The sequence below is a fragment of the Hipposideros armiger genome, unplaced genomic scaffold (assembly GCF_001890085.2).
Source record: "Hipposideros armiger isolate ML-2016 unplaced genomic scaffold, ASM189008v1 scaffold_22, whole genome shotgun sequence".
Taxonomy (NCBI): Eukaryota; Metazoa; Chordata; class Mammalia; order Chiroptera; family Hipposideridae; genus Hipposideros; species Hipposideros armiger.
In genome coordinates, this window is record NW_017731372.1 from 4,680,589 (window position 1) to 4,701,254 (window position 20,666).

The window sequence follows — 20,666 nt, forward strand, 5'->3', positions numbered from 1 at the left end:
ACTTTGGAAGTAAAATGGGCAGAACTTGGCATGTGATCTGCTGCAGCATCTGGGAGAAAGTAGAGTGTCTGGTGATAGAATTTTGAGCGGCTCAGAGAAACCAGGCTGTCGTCATTACCCACAGTCAGTGCACGAGATGAATTTCAGTTCAGAATTCCAGAACGGACCTTATTCTTATAGGTTAGGGAAGTAACTGCGGTATCTCTAACTTTTCATGAATAGCTCCATCCTTATTCTTCTCCCCTCCAAGAAAACAGCAGTTTTATGTGCTGAGCTTGCTGTGTTTTATGTTTTATTAATCTACCCATTAAATCAACCTCCATTCAAAGAGATTAGCATATTTCTTAGCAGAGAAATTCTTCACAGGATTTAGTGTCAACATGTTTGAGTCAACATCTCTAACATCTCCCAAGCTCCCCTGAAAAGTCAGGATGTTGTCCAGGATGCCTGATGGGAGGAAAGTGAAGCCCATACCTTAGAATTTTAGACAGTATGCTTTTTTTGGGGGGGGGGGTGCCTTAAATGGAGGCAATGAATTAGGTTGATAATTTTCCATAGTTTCCCCCCACACACACACATTCCTCTCATTAGCAGTCTTCATCCCATAGCCTTCCAACAAAGACCAGACTTGGATGCTATTTAGAATTTCCGAAGGTGATTACCAGCATGACATTTATGAGTTTGTATTGGGTTGTCAGAAAAGTCATGACGCATTTTTGCAACGAAAAATATAGAAAAAATACGTCATGACTTTTCTGACAACCCAATAGATGGTTAAAATGCCTTGACAGGTTAAAGTATGAAGCAGTGAAGGAGTTATTTTGTGTACCACACCTTTTTCAGAATAAGAATCTCTCCCCACTGGGCTGTAAGCAAATCAGACATTTAAACAGCGGAGACCTTGTCAAATCTCACCAAGACAGACAAATATTGATGTTGTTATTCTTGGATCTAAAACTTCCCTCTTCAGGCCACTAGCTACTAGTGGCCAATGGTTATTTACATTCAAATTGAAATGAAATTAAGTTTCAATAAAATTACCAATTCAGTTCCTCAATTGCATTAGCCACATTTAAAAAGCACTCACTGGCCACAGATGGCTCGTGGTGACTGTGCTGGAAAGCTCGGATACAGGACATTTCCATCATCAGTGAAGATGATGCGGCAGAAGCTGACGTCAGTGTGATATCTGAATGGCGAATTCCTAGGCTTTTGTTATCAGTCATGTACGTTAACAGGCACCCCCCCACCCCATCCCACCCCCTCTTTAGCCTGCGGTCAGGAGGTTCAGAATATCAGAGTCCAGCATCCTGTGCCCACATTCTAGCTGCACCTCTTACTGGCTGTGTGACTGGATGAACTTGGGCAATGTATGTGACCATTTTCTCATAGAAACATGAGAATCATGAGAATAAGTCTTAATTCGATTGTGAGGGTGAAAGGGGAGAATACATGTGAAGTACCAAGTTGGCACACGGTAAATTCTCCATGTTTATGGTCATCGTCATCATCATTGTCATTCTTCTCACTACCAGCATTATCCTGTCTCTGTTACAAAAGCACAAGGACAAAGGGTACAATGAGTGTACAAAGAACTACGTGAGGCAGGCTATGGTGAGGGCTCGAAGACAGACACGCAGAGCAGGAGAGATCGGCCCTGCGGGGGAATGGTGCCCAGCCAGCTCGCGGGAATATGGAATCCTGTCAAAGGAATGGTAGCTGAGACGGGATCTCAGCTCGGGTGACATTTCCCTTGATGGGATGTGATGGGCCCGGGTCGGCACCCTTGTGAGCGGAGATGTAAAAGCCGTCTGTCTGAGGAAGAAGAGTGTGCCCGAAACCGGGAGCCCTTGCGAGAGGAGGTCTGGGAGGGAAGGCTGGGTCATAGGGACGGGGTCTGAATGCCCAGCCCAGGTGCTGACCTAATTGAGGAGGCAGTGGGGAGCCATGGCAGGTTGTAAACTTTCTGTTTGGTTCCAGTAGGGCTTTGAAAGAGAAGAATGCATTCCTTTAGTGGGGGGAGGGAAGATGGGATGAATGGCTGTGTTTGATCTTATAAAGTAACCGAATTTGTCAAATGGCATTTCTGCAGCCGAGAAAAGAACAAAGTTAAATACACAGGGCGCTCCACAGGTGTGCAGCTGTGTACAGGCATGCACTCTGCCATTTTTCATTCATGCGGGGCCACTTGCGCCCGTCTCTGTGGCCGGGGCACATACCTCAGAGAGGCCCCAGACGCAGATGGAGGCTGTTGAGGGAGCACAATAGCGGAGGGGGTACCTGTGGACATTTTCTTCTTTAAAAGGTAGGAAGCAGAGGTTTAGTGGAGCACGTTTTGATCTTCACTTAATCTTTTTTATTTTATTCGATTGCCACATGCCTTTCATTAGCTTTTCAAAATTATTATCAGGCTATTACTACTATATTCAATGCCTGGATGCAGACAGAGCTAAATCTAAGGCCTTGGAGTATCTGTTATTCCACAGCATAAAATTGAAAATGTCAAGCTTGTTTCCGATCCTGACCTTGAGTCGTTTCAATGGATGGCTAAACAGGAAACAGCAGATTAATCAGTTAACACATGAAAAATAACTGCTAGTAATTCCCTCCATCTCCTTTCTCTAAGGTCTCTCATGACCATCTGCAGAGCAATCGAATTTCTAATATATAGTTACACTCTCATTGTCCAGCTTTAAACAGTACTGATTTTTCACATTTTCATAATTTGAGATGGGCTGTTTCTTGCAGTTTTGAGATGGACCTTTTTGGGGGTAGTGTTTCATTGATGAAAAGTGGTTAAATTGGAGGTAATCTTTATTATAAATGGTATTTTAGAATCAAAGGATTTGAGGCATTTGGGACATTTCCTGCCCAAGTAGTAGCCCCCAGGCCTCCACCCTCAATGTTACTATGAGCCTCAGAGGGCCTCACCAAGACACACAGTGCAGAGCCCCTTTTCACACCCCTGTGGAGCTCAGAGGACAACGAGACACATCGGTGCCCTCCGCCATGCTCACCAGCCTGGGAAGGTTGGAGGCAGCTGGCCCCCATGGCTTGAGCCTCCTTAGGCCACTAACGGGGATAAGCCAAGCTCTAGAATCACCACGTTTGTCATTGTCTCAGGAACTGATTGCTCAGGTCTCCCTGTCTTGACTTTACTCCTCCAGACGCCATCTCTCCATCGCAGACAGAGTTTTGCCAGTAAATGTTTAACAAGCCCGGTAAATACTTCCTCCATCATTGAAGGGGAGTTGGGAAGAGAAATGTGCAATTGGCTCTAATCCTGTGGGAGCCAACACACCACTGGTCCCAGGGGCCTGGGATTCAGTTGCTCAAGACCCCAGCTGGTCAGCTACACAGCTCTTACTGTACAGAGCTCCTTCAAGGCGCGTTAGCCATGACGGCCTCTTGCTCCCAAAGCTCCATCAGGTAACCTGTGAATGAGCCTGCTCTGCCTTCAGGTGGCTCTGACTCAGTTTGCTGGTATTGTGCTGCTGATGGACAAAAAGGCCGGGCACAGTCCCTTCCTAGGCTCAGCTTTTGAAGGGACGAGGGCCTGGAAACTCATTTGCCTATCATATCCCGATGGGTAAGAAGCTATAAGTACTCAGAAAGCATTTTTAATAAGGGAGTCTGAGAGGCAAACAGGGAAGAAGACGGTGAGTGGAAAAAAAGCTATTCCAGACCCTACAGAATTTAGGTGACAACCCCAAATATGCAGTGGAGAGCCATGTTAGTAAAGTAAAAAAAACAAAAACGAACCCTCAGCCCTAAAAATTAGCACCTTTCATTTGAATGAGTAAAGGTGAGGTTTCCGAGTGGGGGCCCAGTAGGACATCTGCTGGAGAAGAGGGCTTTTAAGGTTTACAAGCAAAACGGTAAATGACCTTACCGGCTTTCTGGTTTTTTTTAGGATTTGGCCCTGGAAGAGGCCGTCCTGGAGGAGCTAACCCAGAAGGTAGCCCAAGAGCACAAAGCCCACAGGTAAGGCAGGCAGAGCCGCAGCGCCCAGCATCCGGCCCCGTGTTCCCAGCCCCTGGCTTGAGTCAACAGGGCTCTGTTTCTCCCTGTGTGTGCTTCAGCTCTGCTGAGAGGCGCATGTAGATTGGAAAACTCTGCTGCTTGTCCTCATTCCCGTCTTTTCTTCTCTCTTTATCTTCCCTCTCCTTCCCTTCCCTTCCTCTTCCTTCCTTCCTCCCTCCCTCCCTTCCTTCCTTCTCTCTCTCTCTCTCCCCTCCTTTCTCCCTCCCTCTCTCTTTCTTTCCTTTTCCTTTTCCCTTTCTCTCCCCCTCTCCCTCTCTCTCCTTCCCTTTTTTTTTTTCTTTCTTTCCTTTTCTTCTTGAACACCGGCAAGCCCACACAGATGTGGAGTTACTGGCCAGGAGAATTCCTCTCTCTGACCTTCCTAAAACTGTTGCCAGACTTGGGAAGCCTGGGGCTGCTTGTGCTAAGAGTGAAGGCCTAAAGGAGCCGCTTTGGGTGGGAAAGTCAAGATCAGAAGGGAAAAAGAGGGTGACTTGAACTTAGGGGAGCTCTGAGAGCTTGGTATCAGGGCTCCTGGAGCTCTTTGGGACCAAAGGAAAACAAACGTCCTCCCCGTCTCACCTCAGGGGACCTGTGCAGTGGTCCTGGGCTCCCTCATCTTTGGCCACTTGGCTACCAAAATATCATCCTCATTTTTATTGTTTTTTTACCTTTTCCCTTTTTTTCTTTTTAACAGTGGAGATACTTTTCCCAGGTGGGAGCAAAATAACAATAACTTTTTTTTTTAAGTTTTTTTTTTTTTTAAAAGCAGGCAGCATTATTCTCAGGGATGTCTGGAATAGCTATTTAGTCATTTGTCTTTATAGGGCTGTGGCTCTTAATTAAATACTTCACCTTCCTCTTATTATTCCCTGATGAGTAAAAGGCTCCTGGGGAATATGTTAATGACTTGCTTAGTGATGCAGGGAGATCTCACAGTTGGGTGATGATAGCTCTTCCCAGAACTAAACCACAGCTCTGGAATTTGCCATCCAGAGGTGTCGGGTCTTCCACTGCCTTTGTTTGCCTTTAACCATTTCCTCCATTGGTGCTTTTTGATTTTAGTGGAATCCTGCCCCCCGAAGCTGAGCTTATGTACATCAACGAAGTGGAGCGTTTGGATGGCTTTGGACAGGAAATCTTCCCTGTGAAGGTAGCGTACCCTGGCTTGTCCTTGGCTTCGCCCTCTCAGAATGGCACAGACATTTGGGAAACCAGTGTTGATATTATAGCAGCAGGCCAGTAGGGCTCGGCTTTCTTACTGCCACGTGGCATTAGCTGGCAAGTCCAGTTGACTTTAGTAAAGCAAAGATTTTTTCCATCACTAAGACATTTTGAAGTTTCCCGTGGCCTTCAGCAGAAAGCTCTCTCATTTATAAGACAACCGTCTGAGTGAGTATCAAGCACCAGCCCATCCAGCACCGTGAAGGTACCAAGGCACACTCCTAGCCTTACTACAGGACAGGTAGCTAAGGTCACATGTGCCTCGATAAAGACCCGGTGCTTATTCTCTCTTCTCTTCTATACAGAGGTTGTTTGTGGGGTAGAATGAGACACTTCCTGTATGCAGTCTTGCTTTATTTTGCCTGCTCTACAGGGCCTCTGTTTTGGGTTTACAACCCCTTTGGTGTTTTCTGGAAACTATACCTAGGAAATGGTTACAGCACATCCTGTCCTTTGCAACAAATCCACCTCCTGACGTGGGTGTGGTTGGGGGGCAGGGGGTCATGGTGCACGATGGTCTTTTCAAGAGCCGAGCCCATAACCCAAACTCATTTTCTTTTCTCTGCCTACCAACTTAACAAAAGTCGGAGTTTTTATCAAAAACCGGAAAGCAACTGGCACATTTCAGCAATTTGGGAGACGCCTGCCATTTCAGCACAAACATTTCACTCCAGACTGGCTCCGCTGGCTGCTTTATACGTGTTCTGCTCCCCCTCTTTCGCACATTTGCAATTTGCCTTAATGAGAACTGCCCATGTGCATCAAGGAGAATCGAACAGGGTGGCCGCAGCTTGCGAAAAGGGCTAAATGGCTCTTTTTTAGATTTGTTTAATTTTCTTTTGCTTCTCTAATAGCTGCCCTTCGTCAGGGCATAATCCATTTTCCTTGCAATAATGCCTTCTGAAGCCATCTGCATCCCACTTACATTTCAGCAGCCCATATATAGGCATGATATTTTGGGCCATTGAAAAATCAGAGTAAACTTTTCTCCATTTCTAGAACACTGACTCCTCAAATCCCAGGCACTTGGGGTTTTTGTTGTGGTGGCCATTTGCTTGTTTTGGTTTTAGTACTTCTAAATTATGGGAACTAGGGGCCGTGGAGATAGTGTTGAAATCCATTGTGCTTGGGCCTGATGCACTTTCTAGTCTGTTCTTTAGTGGGAAAGCCCAAGGGGGATGCTACAGTGCTGACTCGCTGCCAGTGGGCGCACATCAGCTGGCTTCTTTTTTCTTTGCCCCACATATCTAGTCATGACGAAGGTCACGTGATTCCTGGCAAGCCAGCCCAGGATGACGGGTGGGTCAGCAGCACCAGTGGCGGGAAGTGAGTGGTCAGCTCTGAGACAGTGAAAAAGCAGACAGGACAGTAGGCAGGTACAGACTGGGAGCGGTGATGGAGACCCTGTGGGTCAGCACAGGTCCTTATTGACCAAGAAAAGAGGAAAAAAAGCGTGGTATGCATCGGTCCTAGGGAAAACATTTCCATTGCCTGGGGACTTTTCCATGAGTGGTTCCTCAAAAATTTTTCAAGGTTGGAGGAGTACCAGTCAGGGACTTACGACTTTCTGACAGGTCTGCCGTCCTCTTCCATGAACACAGGTGTGGCCGTGCCTCAGTCGCTCCTGTATTGTCAGAGCACTGGGACATGGGGAGGGTGCTTCTGGGATGAGTCACACAGAGTCTGGAGCCTTGATCCTTGGCGAAGCTGAAACCTTGAACCCTTACATTTTGACCAGTGCAGTGCCTCAGGCACCCGTTCTGTGTTTTTCCCACTGCCCCGCCCTGCTGAACTGCTTTTCCTGTGTCCCCCGTCACATCAGACTTGGGCACCGATCTAGTGGCAGAGTGCCCAGGGAAGTCTTTCCACAGAATTTTCTTTCCTCTTCCCATCTCCACTTCACTTATCTTCTTTACCCACGTGTATTTTTCTGTTGTATAACTTGACTTTTAATTTCTCATAATGACCAAGGCCCCTTTTTTCCTTCCCAGTTCTTTATCTCCTAGCACTCTTTCTGCTTTGGCCACCAGCAGTTGCGTCACACTTTCTCTGTCCCTATTAGAAGACTCCTATTCCAGCGTAAGCTTTGGTAGGTGGGTTGAGAAGAGGTCACAGAGAAAGGATGCTCTCTGTCATTTTGTGTCTTAAACGTGCTTAGTATTATCAGGCTGTGGAAGTTGTCTTTTCCATCCTGGGCTTAGTTATGCATGGCCTGCCTCTCCCTCCACAAAGAAGACACCTCTTTAGTGAAAGCGGGGCCAAATGACAGTGTCCTCTCTGGATGTGGAGCCTTGTTCCCACTCCGCTCTCAAGAACACTGGCAGCCAGGTGTGCTTTCCCCGGCAAGAGGTTGGAAGCACCTGGCTGGACCAAGAAACCAGACTGAAGATGAGACATCTGGTTTCCTCAACACAGGGCGGAGCCGGTGGCCCGACAGTGAAATCTACAGTCAGCATGCCTCTCAGTCAGCATTTAGCATCGCACCCTGGAACGGGAAGAGGTAGCTAAGCAGCACCCTGCCTGATGCCCTAGTGGAAACCACAGAGGCCAACAGATTGGCAACAGAGCAGCCTGGAAGCCAGAGACCCTGCAGGGTGAAGAAACCCCTGCCCCAAATACCATCCTCAGAGTCCCAGAGATTAAATAAATAAATAAATAAATACACACACGTCCTCCTTAAAGGAATTGATTGCTTTTAAAAGGGAACATACTCTCAGAAATTAAAAATATGATTTCAGAAATGGAAAACTTAATAGATAGGTGAGAAGATAACATTAAGAAAATCACACCAACAAAAATGAAGTGATGGAACGTGGGAGGCAGGACATAAAATTAGAGGGCCGGACCAGGATGTTTAACATCTGAATAATGAGAACTCTAAAAGGAGTGAACAGGGGAAACAAGGTATAGTAACTTCGAGAAAATATCCCAGAACGGATGAGGTTCTAAATAAAACAGCTGAGGTATGGTAGATGCACACTGACACACACTGGGGCTGTAAGTGATGGAAACTGGTGCCTCTGAGGGAGAGGAAATTGCTGGGCCAGGTCTACTATTGGCTCCTCTTAAACAAACTAAGGAATATTCAGTTCTTCTGACTGCATATATGATTGTACTTAATGTAATGTGCCTATATAATCAAACTGTGTGCATGTACAGTTTTGATTTAAAGAAGGACAACTATGGTTCAAAAAAGATATTAATAGTTGTTCATGAAAGAGAAAATCTGCACTACCAACAAATCTGAGAAAATCCTAAAATTCTTTTAAGCAGGAAATGTGTTGCAACGAATTGAGCAAAAGGAAAAAGTGTGTAGTCGTCCATTAGGATTGTTCGGTGGGGTGCGTCCCTTCAGGATCTAGTTGCCTTATTGCCCGGATGGCTGTGATTCATTCCATTTAAGGGCGAGAGACGGGGCGTGGTCCCCGTGGGTGGGCTGCCGCCCAAGCGCTGGGTGCTCCCTGATGCCGGATGCCGGCCATCTGTTTCATCACAACTCTCTTTTATTGATCTTGTGCAGGACAATCATGGAAACAGTGTGCACCTGGGCATTTTCTTTATGGGGATTTTCGTGAGAAACAGAATTGGAAGACAAGCAGTCATACACAGGTAGTCTAATTTGCCCCTTTTCTTTTCTTTTTCCCTTTGAAGGGACTCTAGAAAAACCTACTGATTATGAAAGTTACACAAATGAGTTGCGCTTTTCTCAGCTCAGTTCCCATCAGTCCTCTGTGGGATTTAAGTGGCGCTGGAGAAATGTATCTCCTGGAGGGCCTGTTTGGGTGGGGGGAGTGGGGTAGCTTTATTCCCACCTGACTCCAGGAAATGCATTGTTGAACCCCACTGAGCAAGAAGAATGGGAACTAAATTGTATGAGTCTGGTTGGAAATAGGTCCTCCAGTCCTTTCCTGCTGATTACCTGTGCTGGGATATCCATGACCAGTCATTACAATCACATGGGCGTCTTCCCATGGACCGGCACCCTCTGCCTAACGACAGGTCTGGTGCTGGAAGACGGCAAGCTAGTTTTTATATTCACAAAAGGGGATTGGTTGTGAAGGTGTGTTTTGAAAAAAGCGATCAGTTTGTTACAAATTTTAAAACTTAGGTACTTTTTTACTATTTCGACACTTTCACCCTCTTCCGTTTCACATGAGTTGAACAAGTGTAGATAGGGGTGTGGCAAAGCGTCCTCTCCGTTACATGTAAGTGAGCTTGCTTTGTGCTGCTGCCCATAGAGTCCTTGTGTCAACGATAAAAAAAAATTACATGCTCGCTCTTATTTACAAGGGAATATGGCCTAGTGTTTACTGGAAGAATAGCTTTCTTGCATGTGCATCTGATAGGCAGAGGTATGCACCCCAGGCAGATGGGCAAAGACACCTTTTAGAGGGGAAATGCAGTCCACCTTCTGGAAGCAAATCGTGGCCAGACGTGTTCCCCCTGGCCAGCAGTGGCTGCAGGTCATTTTGAGAAAATTTTCCCAGCAAAAGCTTCCTAATTGGCTTTTTCCTTCCCTAGGTCCCCACCCTGCCATTATTTTTGTCCATTTATTTTCTCTTGCTCTTTGAATAGAGACATTATTGAAGTGGGAGTCGGGGGAGAGAGAGGGCCACAGAATAAAATTTGACGTTGGGATCTATTCCGTCAACTCCAGTATGCCTACAGCAAATTATAAATTAATTGAGTAAAATACAGAAATATGGGCAGAGTTGTTAACTATAAAATTTGATGCCCATTTAAAGCTCTCCAGGCCTTTTGTCCCTCCCAGTGCTCCATAACTAAATCAATACATCATTTTTTACCTCGAGCCTGAAGAAGTAGACAGGTCTTACATTATTGCTGTCAAGGTTAAACAGAGGAAAACAATTCCAAAGTTCACCGATCCTAAGCCACTCCGCAGTTTCCTTAGGAACTTCTCAGTTCTTCTTCCTCCAGCACTTAACCTTGAAACCCCTGCAAGGTGGGAATTCACCTCTGTGCTGTCATGCTAATTATGCCACCAGGTGAAGTTGTGTGGTCAGAGTGAGGAGTGGATTCAGAGTTTTGGCAGTTGATTTGAAGGAATGGAGCCAGAGGAAACCAAATATGCCTTATCTCTAGAGACCTTCCCTGAGGAGCATGTAGCTAGAGTCCGTATAGATGTAATCTGATGGAACTGTGAGTCGGCAGACAGCTGTGCTGAGCACCTGTAGCCATCATGGCCCCAGCAGATGCACGTAAACACAGTTGGTACTGGTGTCACGGAAAGGTGACTGGAAGAAAAATCTGGAAGCCCCAGGTATAGAAGTCATCCATCCCCAATGGTCAGAGTGAATGTGGCTAAATCATGTCCCCATTTGTGCCTAAATTGCCTCATCTCCAGAGTAGGAACAAAATAGCTGCCTTGTGTACCTTAGGGAGTTTATAAAAAGAACCATACTCCGTACAGATGGGAGGCAGTATTACCACTTTTCATTCTTTCAGCAAACATTTATTGCATGCTGTGTGCCAGGTACTTGGCTGAGTGCTTGGAATACAGAGAGGAATAAAGCAGAATCCCTACCCGAGGCTTGGGACCTGTGGTTTGGTTCGGTTTATTAGGGACCTAGCCACAGAAGTAAACAGTTATAATGTAATGTGGTAACTGATAAAGGGTGGCACCCTATTATGGATGGTTGAGGATGAAGGAGGGCTTTCTGGAAAAGGGGACCCCTGGGCTGAGTCTCCAAGGAAACATCTAGACAAAGGTAGAAGTGTAATGAGTACAAGCATGGAGGAGTGAAGTCAGTGGGTGGGAATTATCGGTTGGGACATGAGTGAAGGCTAGGTTGTAGTGAGAGATGGTTAGAAATTGACTGAGAGTAGAACAGGAAGCAGGAGCTTCCCTTCCCTTGTGTGGTGGCCATTTCTGTGTATCTCATTTTAGATAAGGTAGGGCTCCATGAGGAAAGAGAAGAAAGTGTGTGTGTGTGTGTGTGTGTGTGTGTGTGTGTGTGTGTTTCTCCACAAAAGTGTAGACATATTAAGCACTCGCCACTTATGCATTTTTCCCCCTAGGTGGCATAATTAATAATGTACATTGCAACACAGAACCTAATTGGATTCTTCAGCCTAGCTTCCGGGAAACACGTGACTTAAATAATGTGCTCCCCTATGATGAAAAGTCAGGATCATGGGAAATACTTTGTCCTTTTGGAACTGTGAAAAACAAGGCAGCAGAAACCCATTGCAAATTTTCCTCATAGCAAGCCAGAAAGGAAATAATACTTTATGCACAACAGTATCTAGACATAGTTCACGTAGGATTTTTAGGTATTTAAAGAGATGCATGTTGCATTTTCTGTACTCTTCTGCCTTGAGAGAAGGGACATTGAGCTTTTTTTTTAAAAGATTTTATTGGGGAATTGGAGAAGGGGGACATTGTGTTTTTTCCAGGACCCATCAGCTCCAAGTCAAGTTGTTGTCCTTCCATCTAGTTAGTTGTGGAGGGCGCAGCTCAGCTCCAAGTCCAGTTGCCATTTTCAATTAGTTGCAGGGGACACAGCCTACCATCCCATGCGGGAGTCGAACCAGCAACCTTGTTGTTAAGAGCACACACTCTCACCAGCTGAGCCATTTGGCCACCCATTGGCAGCTCAGCAGCAGCTCAGCTTGGGCGCACCTCACTGGCCCATGTGGGAATTGAACCGGAGACCCTTTGGCTCAGAGCTCACACTCTAATCAACTGCACCACCCAGCCAGCCCCTGAGCTTTTAAAAATACAGTTACGTCATAATTTGCAGTAGCAGATGACCCTCCCGTGCAGATGTCATAACTGTGTGGACTGTCTTGGGGCAGACACAGCTACATTTCTTTTGACCAGGTGGAACGACATTGGAAATATCACTCACACCAAGTCGACCATTCTCGTGGAGCTCATCAACAAAGAGGAGACCGCGCTCTTTCACACGGTAAGCGAGATGGACAGAGGCGGGCCCGGCAGGCAGCTCGCCCTTTGACTTCTCAACTCGCCAGAGCCTTTCCTTGCTCACCGTTTCTTGAGAGAATAAACATTCTATTGAACCGATACCTTTCCATTACCTGCCCAGCGCTGTCGTCACTCATGCTGGGATAGCGGCAGTGATCTCATGTTCAAAACGCCAGCTTTCCAAGCTGAGTTTTGACTCTCAGATTTAGAGATTTCCTCCACCCGCCTCACTCGTGATGGATCGTGGTATCTGGCCAGCCTCGGTCTGTGGCACTCTAGTTACAGCCCTCCTCAAGTAACCCCTGATTGTGTTGCATGGCATTTTCTGTTGCAGGCTGCCCTGGACTTTCCTGCCCATCATAGCCCAAGCCTCATTTGAAGTCCGCTGAATGACTGCCCTTCTGTTGAGGGCCTCCCCGAGAGCCAAGGCTGTTCAAGCAGCTCGCTGCCTCTCGTTTACTGATGCTTGGTGTTCATTCCATGCTCTGCCTCGATGCATGTATTTATTTTTAATGCGCTGGGCTTGGAATTCTGTGAAGACATGCCAGTTCACCAATGTAACCCCAGCACCTTGGGCATAAAGGACGCTTTAGCAGACAGTGTTGTCTGTCACCCTTTGGTGAGCTTCCTAGGCGTGGCCTTCGCTGAATTTCAGCACGTTGGTTCGTGGCTCATGCTGTTATTTTGTGCTTGACCTGAAGGGAGAAAGGGATGTGTCCCTGTTTAGAGGAATCTGAGTGCAGTGCATGCACAATCAAACAAATACTTATTTTTTTCTCTGTCTCTTCCTTTCCAAGGATGATATTGAAAACGCCAAGTATGTTTCCCGGCTGTTTGCTACACGGCACAAGTTTTACAAACAAAACAAAATCTGCACTGAGTAAGTAAACGTATAGTCCCCCCTCTCACGAGATGGCCTGGTCAGACTAAATTCCTGTGTTTTAGGGAATGTCCTAAATTGCTTTTTCCATTCACTCCTTCCCCTCATTCCTCATGGAAGCTAGAGGAGTATGCGAAAGCCGGGCGGGAGTGAAAGAACTTTAATGATGAAGAGTGTGTGGTGTAGAGACAAAATAATTCACAAATTGACTGTGAACGCTTCACTGCCTGGATGGGTTGGCTCGCATTAGTGCCTTTCCAACCTCTACGATGAGTTTGGAGGAGTGAGCCGTTGCCCAATTTGCCAGGGCGCCCCTTCGTGTCAGATGTGGAGGCTGTTCAGAAGTGTGTGACACAGTGACGAGCCAACTTGAAAGAGAAGACGCTCCTGTCATCCTCAGCCCCGTTTCGCTTACACAGTTGGGTAACCCTGCGTGTGCTCCTGGGTCATGTCATCTGCCTGTAAATGAGAGGCCAGGGTAATTAGAGGAAGACTTGGAAGACACTAATAGATGTCACAAATCCGTGTGTGTGTTTTCAATTTAATTTGGAAATAAAGACGATAAAGGGAGTCTGACGAGAGAACTTAAATGTGACCTGACCTTGGGTACGGCGTGCTGGGGCGCACGCTATTGTTGCCTTTACCTGGGTTGCCTTCAAAAGGTCTTCCTCAGCAGAGCACCTCAGCGGATGGGGCGCCCAAAGTGTTTAATTTTGTTTCAAAGAACTTCAGGGATGTAAATGCAAGAGAAGAACTGCTTTTCCACTCCCCCAGAGGACACATCCGAGAGTGTCACAGTATTGTCCTAAATCGGTTCCTGCTGAAGAGTGGGTTTTAGAACTGCATCATCAGGCCCTGCCAGACTTTTTTCTCTCTGTGATGGGGGCTCTTTCAAACCAGTCACTGCAATTGGCCACTGTCAGAGTCTGAAAGTGTATTTGATAATAATAGATCTGCCAGCAAAGTTTGCAAATGTAAGTCAGAAGCGGCACAGATCAGGGAGTGGCCCATTAAGTCACCAGATCTAGCTTAGGGACGCCATTCTTTTGAATGGATTCCCTCTAGGTCATTTGTTTGCAGTTCTACTTTGATTTGTGGGGGTTTGACATGAACAACAATTCTGTAGTTGACTTCTGTAGGATGAATTAAAGAAAACTCTTTGGAGAAGTGTAAAATTCTGGTTTGACCCATTTCTCAGCAAGTGGCTTTATTATAAAATCTATTGATTATTTGTACTTCTTTTGTGGCCTTTTCTTCGAGTATTAGTAGACATTCATATATTAGTCTAAAAACTAAGGAAATTATATTTTTTTCCTTTCTACTTTTGCAATAACCATTCCTTTCTTCTTCCTAACCAGGCACGAGAGGTTCCTAACCTCTTACCTGCAAAAAACTGGGACTGTCTTAAAAGTGTATATACACACACACACACCACCACACAGTAAATTCTGTATACAGCGTCAGTTTCAGCACAGGCTACATTAAGACCTGGGAGATACCTCTGGAGTTTTATGGTACTAGCATCATCTTAACAGCATCTGTCTCCTGAGGTCTCCACTCTGAGTTCTAAGATAGTCATTGATTTTTTTTTTTCCCCCCTAACAGAGTCATTACTTGTCGTCTGCAGATACAGTTCCAGGCAATGGTTCCCATATTTCTTGACTTGGGGAGAAAAAAATTGGGGAAGGGGAGAGGGAAGAATGTTTAACAATAAGTCTAGTAGTATTGTATTTTGCCAGTTAAAAAAAAAATTCAATATAACTATATTGTTTCAATCATTTCATTAAAACAAACAAACAAACAAAAGCTTATCCCAAAAAGGTAACAAAGATTAAATATCAGAATAAGGAGATTTAAATGGAAGACTAATTGCACATTTTCTAATTTTAAGGCCAACAAAATTTGAATTGATCTACTTTTCTACCTAACATTTTAGCTTGATGGAAAACCCTGTATGTTCTTTTTTTTTTTTCATGGTTTCAGTGAGGATGGGGGAAAATGTTATTCTGGAATTTGTACTTGTTTCTTAAAGGCACCTTTGATTTCAGTTCTCAAGAATTTGGTAATATTCTTAGTCCCCACTCATTTTTATCTCTACAATCAAAAAAATTCATCTTGATTCTGTCTGGAAAGAATCCGATCCAATGAAAATTTGCAATATGTATTATCTTCATGAAAAGAACCTTTATACCTCAAAAATATTTATTTTGGATTTTCATTTCACTTGTAGCATCTTAAAAATTTTCTTTTTTTTTATTATGAAAGTTTTTACACTTGTACAAAGGTAAAAAAATACAATTTTTTAAAACCCATGTAATGGTGAAATGTTTCAGCCTTATTTCCCTCATCTTTCTTTAGAAATAAGTTTATTCTTCTGCTTTGTAAAACTTATTAAACTATTATATGTCCCAAACATTTTGAAAATAAAAGAGTAAAAGAGGAAATCAGAATTCTTAACGTCACCACCCAGAAATAGATAATGTCTATGTTTTGTTATAAGTCTTACTCATCTTGTCTGTTTCCCCCTCTTTCTCTCTTGTCTAGCTATCTAATCTTCTTGTATCTGGTAAATAATAATAACCACCCTCATTTTTTCAACTTTTCATGTAGACAATCAAATTCTCCACCCCCCATCAGACGTCAGCCCACTTGGAGCCGATCCTCTCTGGTATGTATAAAATACTCAGTAATCAAGTAGTCTGACTATTGGTGGATGGAGTACCCTTTTGTTGCTCATTTGAAGGGAGAGGTGTCTAAGGCATTATGGCCAGGTAAGATGTGGTGAGAACACAGAGGGGCATCAGTCTGCCAAGCAGGTGCGATGCACATCCATCTTTTTCCCACTTGTGCCCACCTATGTCCGTCACTTCTCTTAAGTGTGGCCCAAGGTTCAGCCCCATGAGTAAGACTTATTCCAGGCCGATGAGACCATGTTCCTTCATCTTGCAACCTACTGTTTCTATCGACTCATTTGCATCTGTTGTTTTATCACTTTTTCTGGTTGTTGCAGGTAGACGTGTCTTCAGATATAAGCCCCACAAATTCTCTTGTATTCACTGCCATAGATAGAGCTTAAGAAGCTAGTCAGAAATGCTTTTTAAATGAACAGAAAATGAATGAGGCTGGTTGATGGTCTCAGAGTATTCGGTGGGGAAGATTAATTGCACATTTTCTAATTTTAAGGCCAACAATTTCCATTGATTCACTTTCTACTTAGCATCAGCTTTTGGTTTGTTTGTTTTTAACTGCCCTTTTCATCATGTGAATAAGGAAAGACAACTCTAATTTCAATACATGTGTTTTTCTTAGGCTGTGTTTTATTTTTGAGGATTACTTAAGGGTAATATAATAGAAAGGTGTGGAAGAGTTGGTTTCCTTTAACGTTTTCTATTTGTTTTAATTCATAATTTTTTTAGCGTATGACTTTTTTATACATCATCAAAATAATGTGACCTTTTAATTTTTCTTGATGAACAGTTCCTTCGAGTTGATAGGAGAACAAAATTGAATTTGTCTTCGTACACAATGTATATAGGGTATAGAAGAACTGTATATTTCTAACTTGTCTTTCAAAAGGAAAGTTTTGAGGAATTTTTTCCCCTGGAAAATGCATAGACACAAACTCCTAGAACCCTAGAGTTGGGCCATTATATCATCACATAATAATTCCTGAGTACCCAACGAAGACTATTAATCTTGACACTATGTACTGTATCTCACAAGTGTCCCTTGTCTTGGAGACCTAGGGGTTCACTTTGCACTTTTTCTCTGGTGCAGTAGATTCGTTTGTGGCCTTGGTTTCTTTGTTAATTACTCCTTTGTTAATGTTCTTTTCGTTTTTCCTTCTTTAGAGTCCACATGTCTTAACTAGTGAGATAATTTTCATTTATATCCGTGAAGCACTATGGGAGGCAAAGTGTTGTAAGGTGATCATGTGATCTGATCTCATCCCAGTTATCTAGAGAAGATACAGAGAGAGCCATTCCTATTTTATTTAGATGAAGAAAGTCTCCAGGAAGCCAGATTCATGGCTTCTCCCTGTCTTCTGCACTTTAGGATTAAACCATTTCACCAAGGGTCCCTTGGGATGAGTAAGAGGAAAACCAGATAACATTGTCTCCTTTTGGCATCCTTGCTGATAACCAGCACTGCTGATTGCTGTTTTTCTCTTGCCCATCTGCTGCCTATATTATGGCATCGAATTGGTTTCTGTATTAGCAGGTCTGGAAAGAAATAGAATAACATATTAGAATATATAGGAGATGGAATATAGGAGAAATAGAGTAACATATTAGAATATATAGGAGATAGAATATAATCCTGATATGGTCTTGGGAGGGTTATTTATTACTGTCCTTTGCCTGTAGACCTATGCCAGTTCATCAATGGTTCCTTACTTATTGGGTTTTTAAAAATTTTGTTTTTATTTATTTATTTATTTATTTATTATTATTTTTTTTTAGCTGAGCCATCCTGCTACCTGTTGGCAGCTCAGAAAAATTTTGTTTTTAAATAAGAGCAAGAGAAGGCAGTGAACCAGTTTGCCTTGCCATGTATTTCTGTTCCTTTGTTAGGAATTCCTTCCCGTGGGTTTTTTTTTTTTTTTAAGTCTACCCTGGAAAAATTGAGTTGAATTTTGTGTTACCAAGAAGAGGAAAATTTATTTTTAAATTGCAACACAAAAACCAGCCAAAAGGAGATTTGGGAATATTTTGGAGAACTGATATAGCACCTTTCCTTTGGTACCCAAAACTAGTTTGTTAGATGAATTTCAATTCTTTAGTCCTTTGCCCCTGATTCTTCATAAGTTTTGGATCCCTTGTCTTTATTACCTTCTTCATTTGCCCTTTTGATGCTGAAGCATTATTTGTAGCAGGGGTGATGGTAGATGAGTTACTTACCCAGCTTCAAAGTTTGGGGGTTGTTCTTCCTCTGTTGAGGGATGCTGAGAAAGTGTGACCCTGTGCTGGCTTTGGGTTTTTTTTTTTGTTTTTTTTTTGGCTTGCTCTCTGCTTTTCTCCTAAAGTGGTAACATTTCAACTAATGTCTCAAATAGAATACAAGAGATCATCCTGTTTGGTGGTTTACAAGTTTAAAGTTTCAAATTTTTTTAACATCAGAACTCTTTAAACAACCTTTCACCTGGAACTCCAGTATATTAAAAAAATGGGTCATGTTTGAGGTGGAGGAGGCTTGATTTGATTGATAGGAAGCTGAGACCTACTGACGTTAAATGACTTGCTCTGGGTCACATTAGTGACTAAAATAATCATATTATTTTCTTTGTTGGCTCACTAAATATTGAACCCAGCTAAGCATGATTTTGTTGTTCTTTAAAAGTTTTACCCTTCTCTGCAGCAGGAAGCTATTCAGATTTGAGTCTAAAATGGCCATTTTTAGGAGCGTTATGGAAAAGATTCTTCACTGAAGGGGTATATGGTTGAACTGGATTCTGTGCAAGGCCTTTCAACATTTGGTTCTGCAGTCGGGGGCTCAATATGTGGTCTTGAGAACTCACACGGTCATTGCTGCAGATCACGTTTCAGATTTTTATATACATTTGCAAGTGGGCCCAGCCTAACACTACCCCGTCCCTATTTGAGGCTGATGTGGCACTGGGGTCATAGGTGCAGCTGTGACGATGTGTATGAGCTGTGGATCCAGGAGGGAGCTGGTTTTGAATAGCATGAAACCCGGTTCCCCCTTCTTCTCATTATTTGTTAGGTGGAACATACTAATATATGTGTTCTGTGTTATTCCTTTTTTTAAAAAAAAGGCATTGGGAGCTTTGCAAGTGTATTAGAAAATAGATGATGAGTAGATGTGTTTGTTCATCTTGATTGTAGCCTCTCTCTTCTTCCCCTTGAGCCAGCCTCCTTATTCCTCGCTTCTCGTTTCTCCAGCCCTACAAGTGATGAGTAGAAGAGGGTTGGGTCAAGGGTAGGCAGGGAGAGCAGCCGCAGAGTGCTTCCCTGCAGATGTGGGTGACCGATGGGGACTGTCATGTGCCCTGCTGGTTCTCCATGAGATTGGCGGCCATTTGCGCCAAGACCTACCTATGCACCTGTGCTGTGTTTTCTGTTTCAGCCCCGGCAGCAGCCGTACATCTTGCCTCCGATGCACGTCCAGTGTGGCGAACACTACTCGGAAACACACACCTCGCAAGGTAACTCTGGTTTGCCGCGTTCCCTTCTGAAGACGAAGAGTTGGGTACGAGTAAGAGTAAAGAAGACTTTTTTTTTTTAGATGACAGTCAGGCTTTCATTTTTTTTTTTTTAAGCTGAGCCATCCTGCCACCTGTTGGCAGCTCAGCTCGGGCCGGGGCTTGAACCCCTGTTGCTCAGAGCGCACACTCTTGAGCCAGCTCTTAACCAACCGAGCCACTCGGCCGGCCCTGATGCTTTCATTTTTAATTTTGTCAGTATCTGAATGGCAGCAGGCAGCAGCTTCGATTTGTGAGAGGGAGAGGCCTAGAATATCGTTTACCCCTGAAAAAAATTTTTTCCCCAGAACTGGCTGTGAAGGGAGTTGGGAGAAGGCAGTAATACCCTTCTCTCCTCCCTCTCATAAGTGGGCTTAGAGAAAAGTGACAGCTAAGCCCAATGGAATACTCTTCACCCTTACTGCCAGTATCAGAAAGGTTGTGACAGTCATTCAGGTTTTCATGGTGACATAGAATACAGGTACCCAGAATAATTGAAAGAGATACACAAATACTGTCAACGCTTCATTTTCGCCGTTGCTTCTCATCTCTCTCCCCAGCCCCTTTCTCTGTGCACTTGTTATTGCCTCAGAGTAAAGGAAACCTGTTTTATTCCTCTTTTTGAACTCCCATGCGAAATGTGTCGAAGAAAAACCTATTTCAATAATAATTATAATAATAATAAAACAATTAGCATTTATAGGGCAGTTCTTCTCCTTAAGCACCAGCAGTATACTGTTTCACTTACTCCTCAAACTAAACCTATGAGTTAGGTACTATTATTATTATTTCCATTTTACAGATAAAGAAATTGGGATACAGAAAGTGTCTTGGAGGAGCTTGGATGTAAAAATTGGCGTCTTGCCCCTCAAGCCCGTGGTCTTAATCATGACACTCACTGCATCTCAAAAAAGGGATGGGATTAAACGTTGAATGTTTACAATGTTAAATGCATAATTAGGTTCCATGTTATCATATGAATGTCTCTCTACTGTCAAAGCGTGAGCATGAACACTTAAGGTAATTAAGGCTGTTTAAGAAAACACTAAATTTTATCAGCAGACTAGCAAGGTTACCCTGCTTCTGTGGGAAGGCACCAAACCCCATTAGAGGTGGATAAATGCAGCATTTGTCACCGTTCTGGTTTTTCTTGATGGCCTATCTCACCTGGTCCATGACCACACCCTCCCTGCCTCATCAGGCCACTGAGTGTTTCCAGTCACCTCTACTGTTGTCCACCTTTTCTGCCTTTGTCTTCCTCTACTTTGCTCATGCTTAAATCTGTAGTGTGAACGTGAATGTACTTTGCCCACAGAAAAGTGTTTTGGCAAGCAGTTGCCTTCCTAGAAGGTAGGGGAGTGTGTGTGTGTGTGTGTGTGTGTGTGTGT

At 43.9% G+C, this 20,666-nt stretch overlaps 1 protein-coding gene across 1 annotated transcript in view; it reads left to right on the forward strand.

Annotated features, from left to right (window-relative positions):
- Positions 1-20,666, forward strand: part of PTPN14 (protein tyrosine phosphatase non-receptor type 14) — a 169,401-nt gene that overhangs the window by 110,706 nt on the left and 38,029 nt on the right. Inside the window, exons 6-12 of the mRNA XM_019635452.1 lie at positions 3,914-3,984; positions 5,089-5,176; positions 8,768-8,856; positions 12,092-12,179; positions 12,994-13,076; positions 15,687-15,744; positions 19,164-19,242. Coding sequence (XP_019490997.1) covers positions 3,914-3,984; positions 5,089-5,176; positions 8,768-8,856; positions 12,092-12,179; positions 12,994-13,076; positions 15,687-15,744; positions 19,164-19,242 — 556 coding nt within the window. The remainder of the gene's footprint in view (positions 1-3,913; positions 3,985-5,088; positions 5,177-8,767; positions 8,857-12,091; positions 12,180-12,993; positions 13,077-15,686; positions 15,745-19,163; positions 19,243-20,666) is intronic.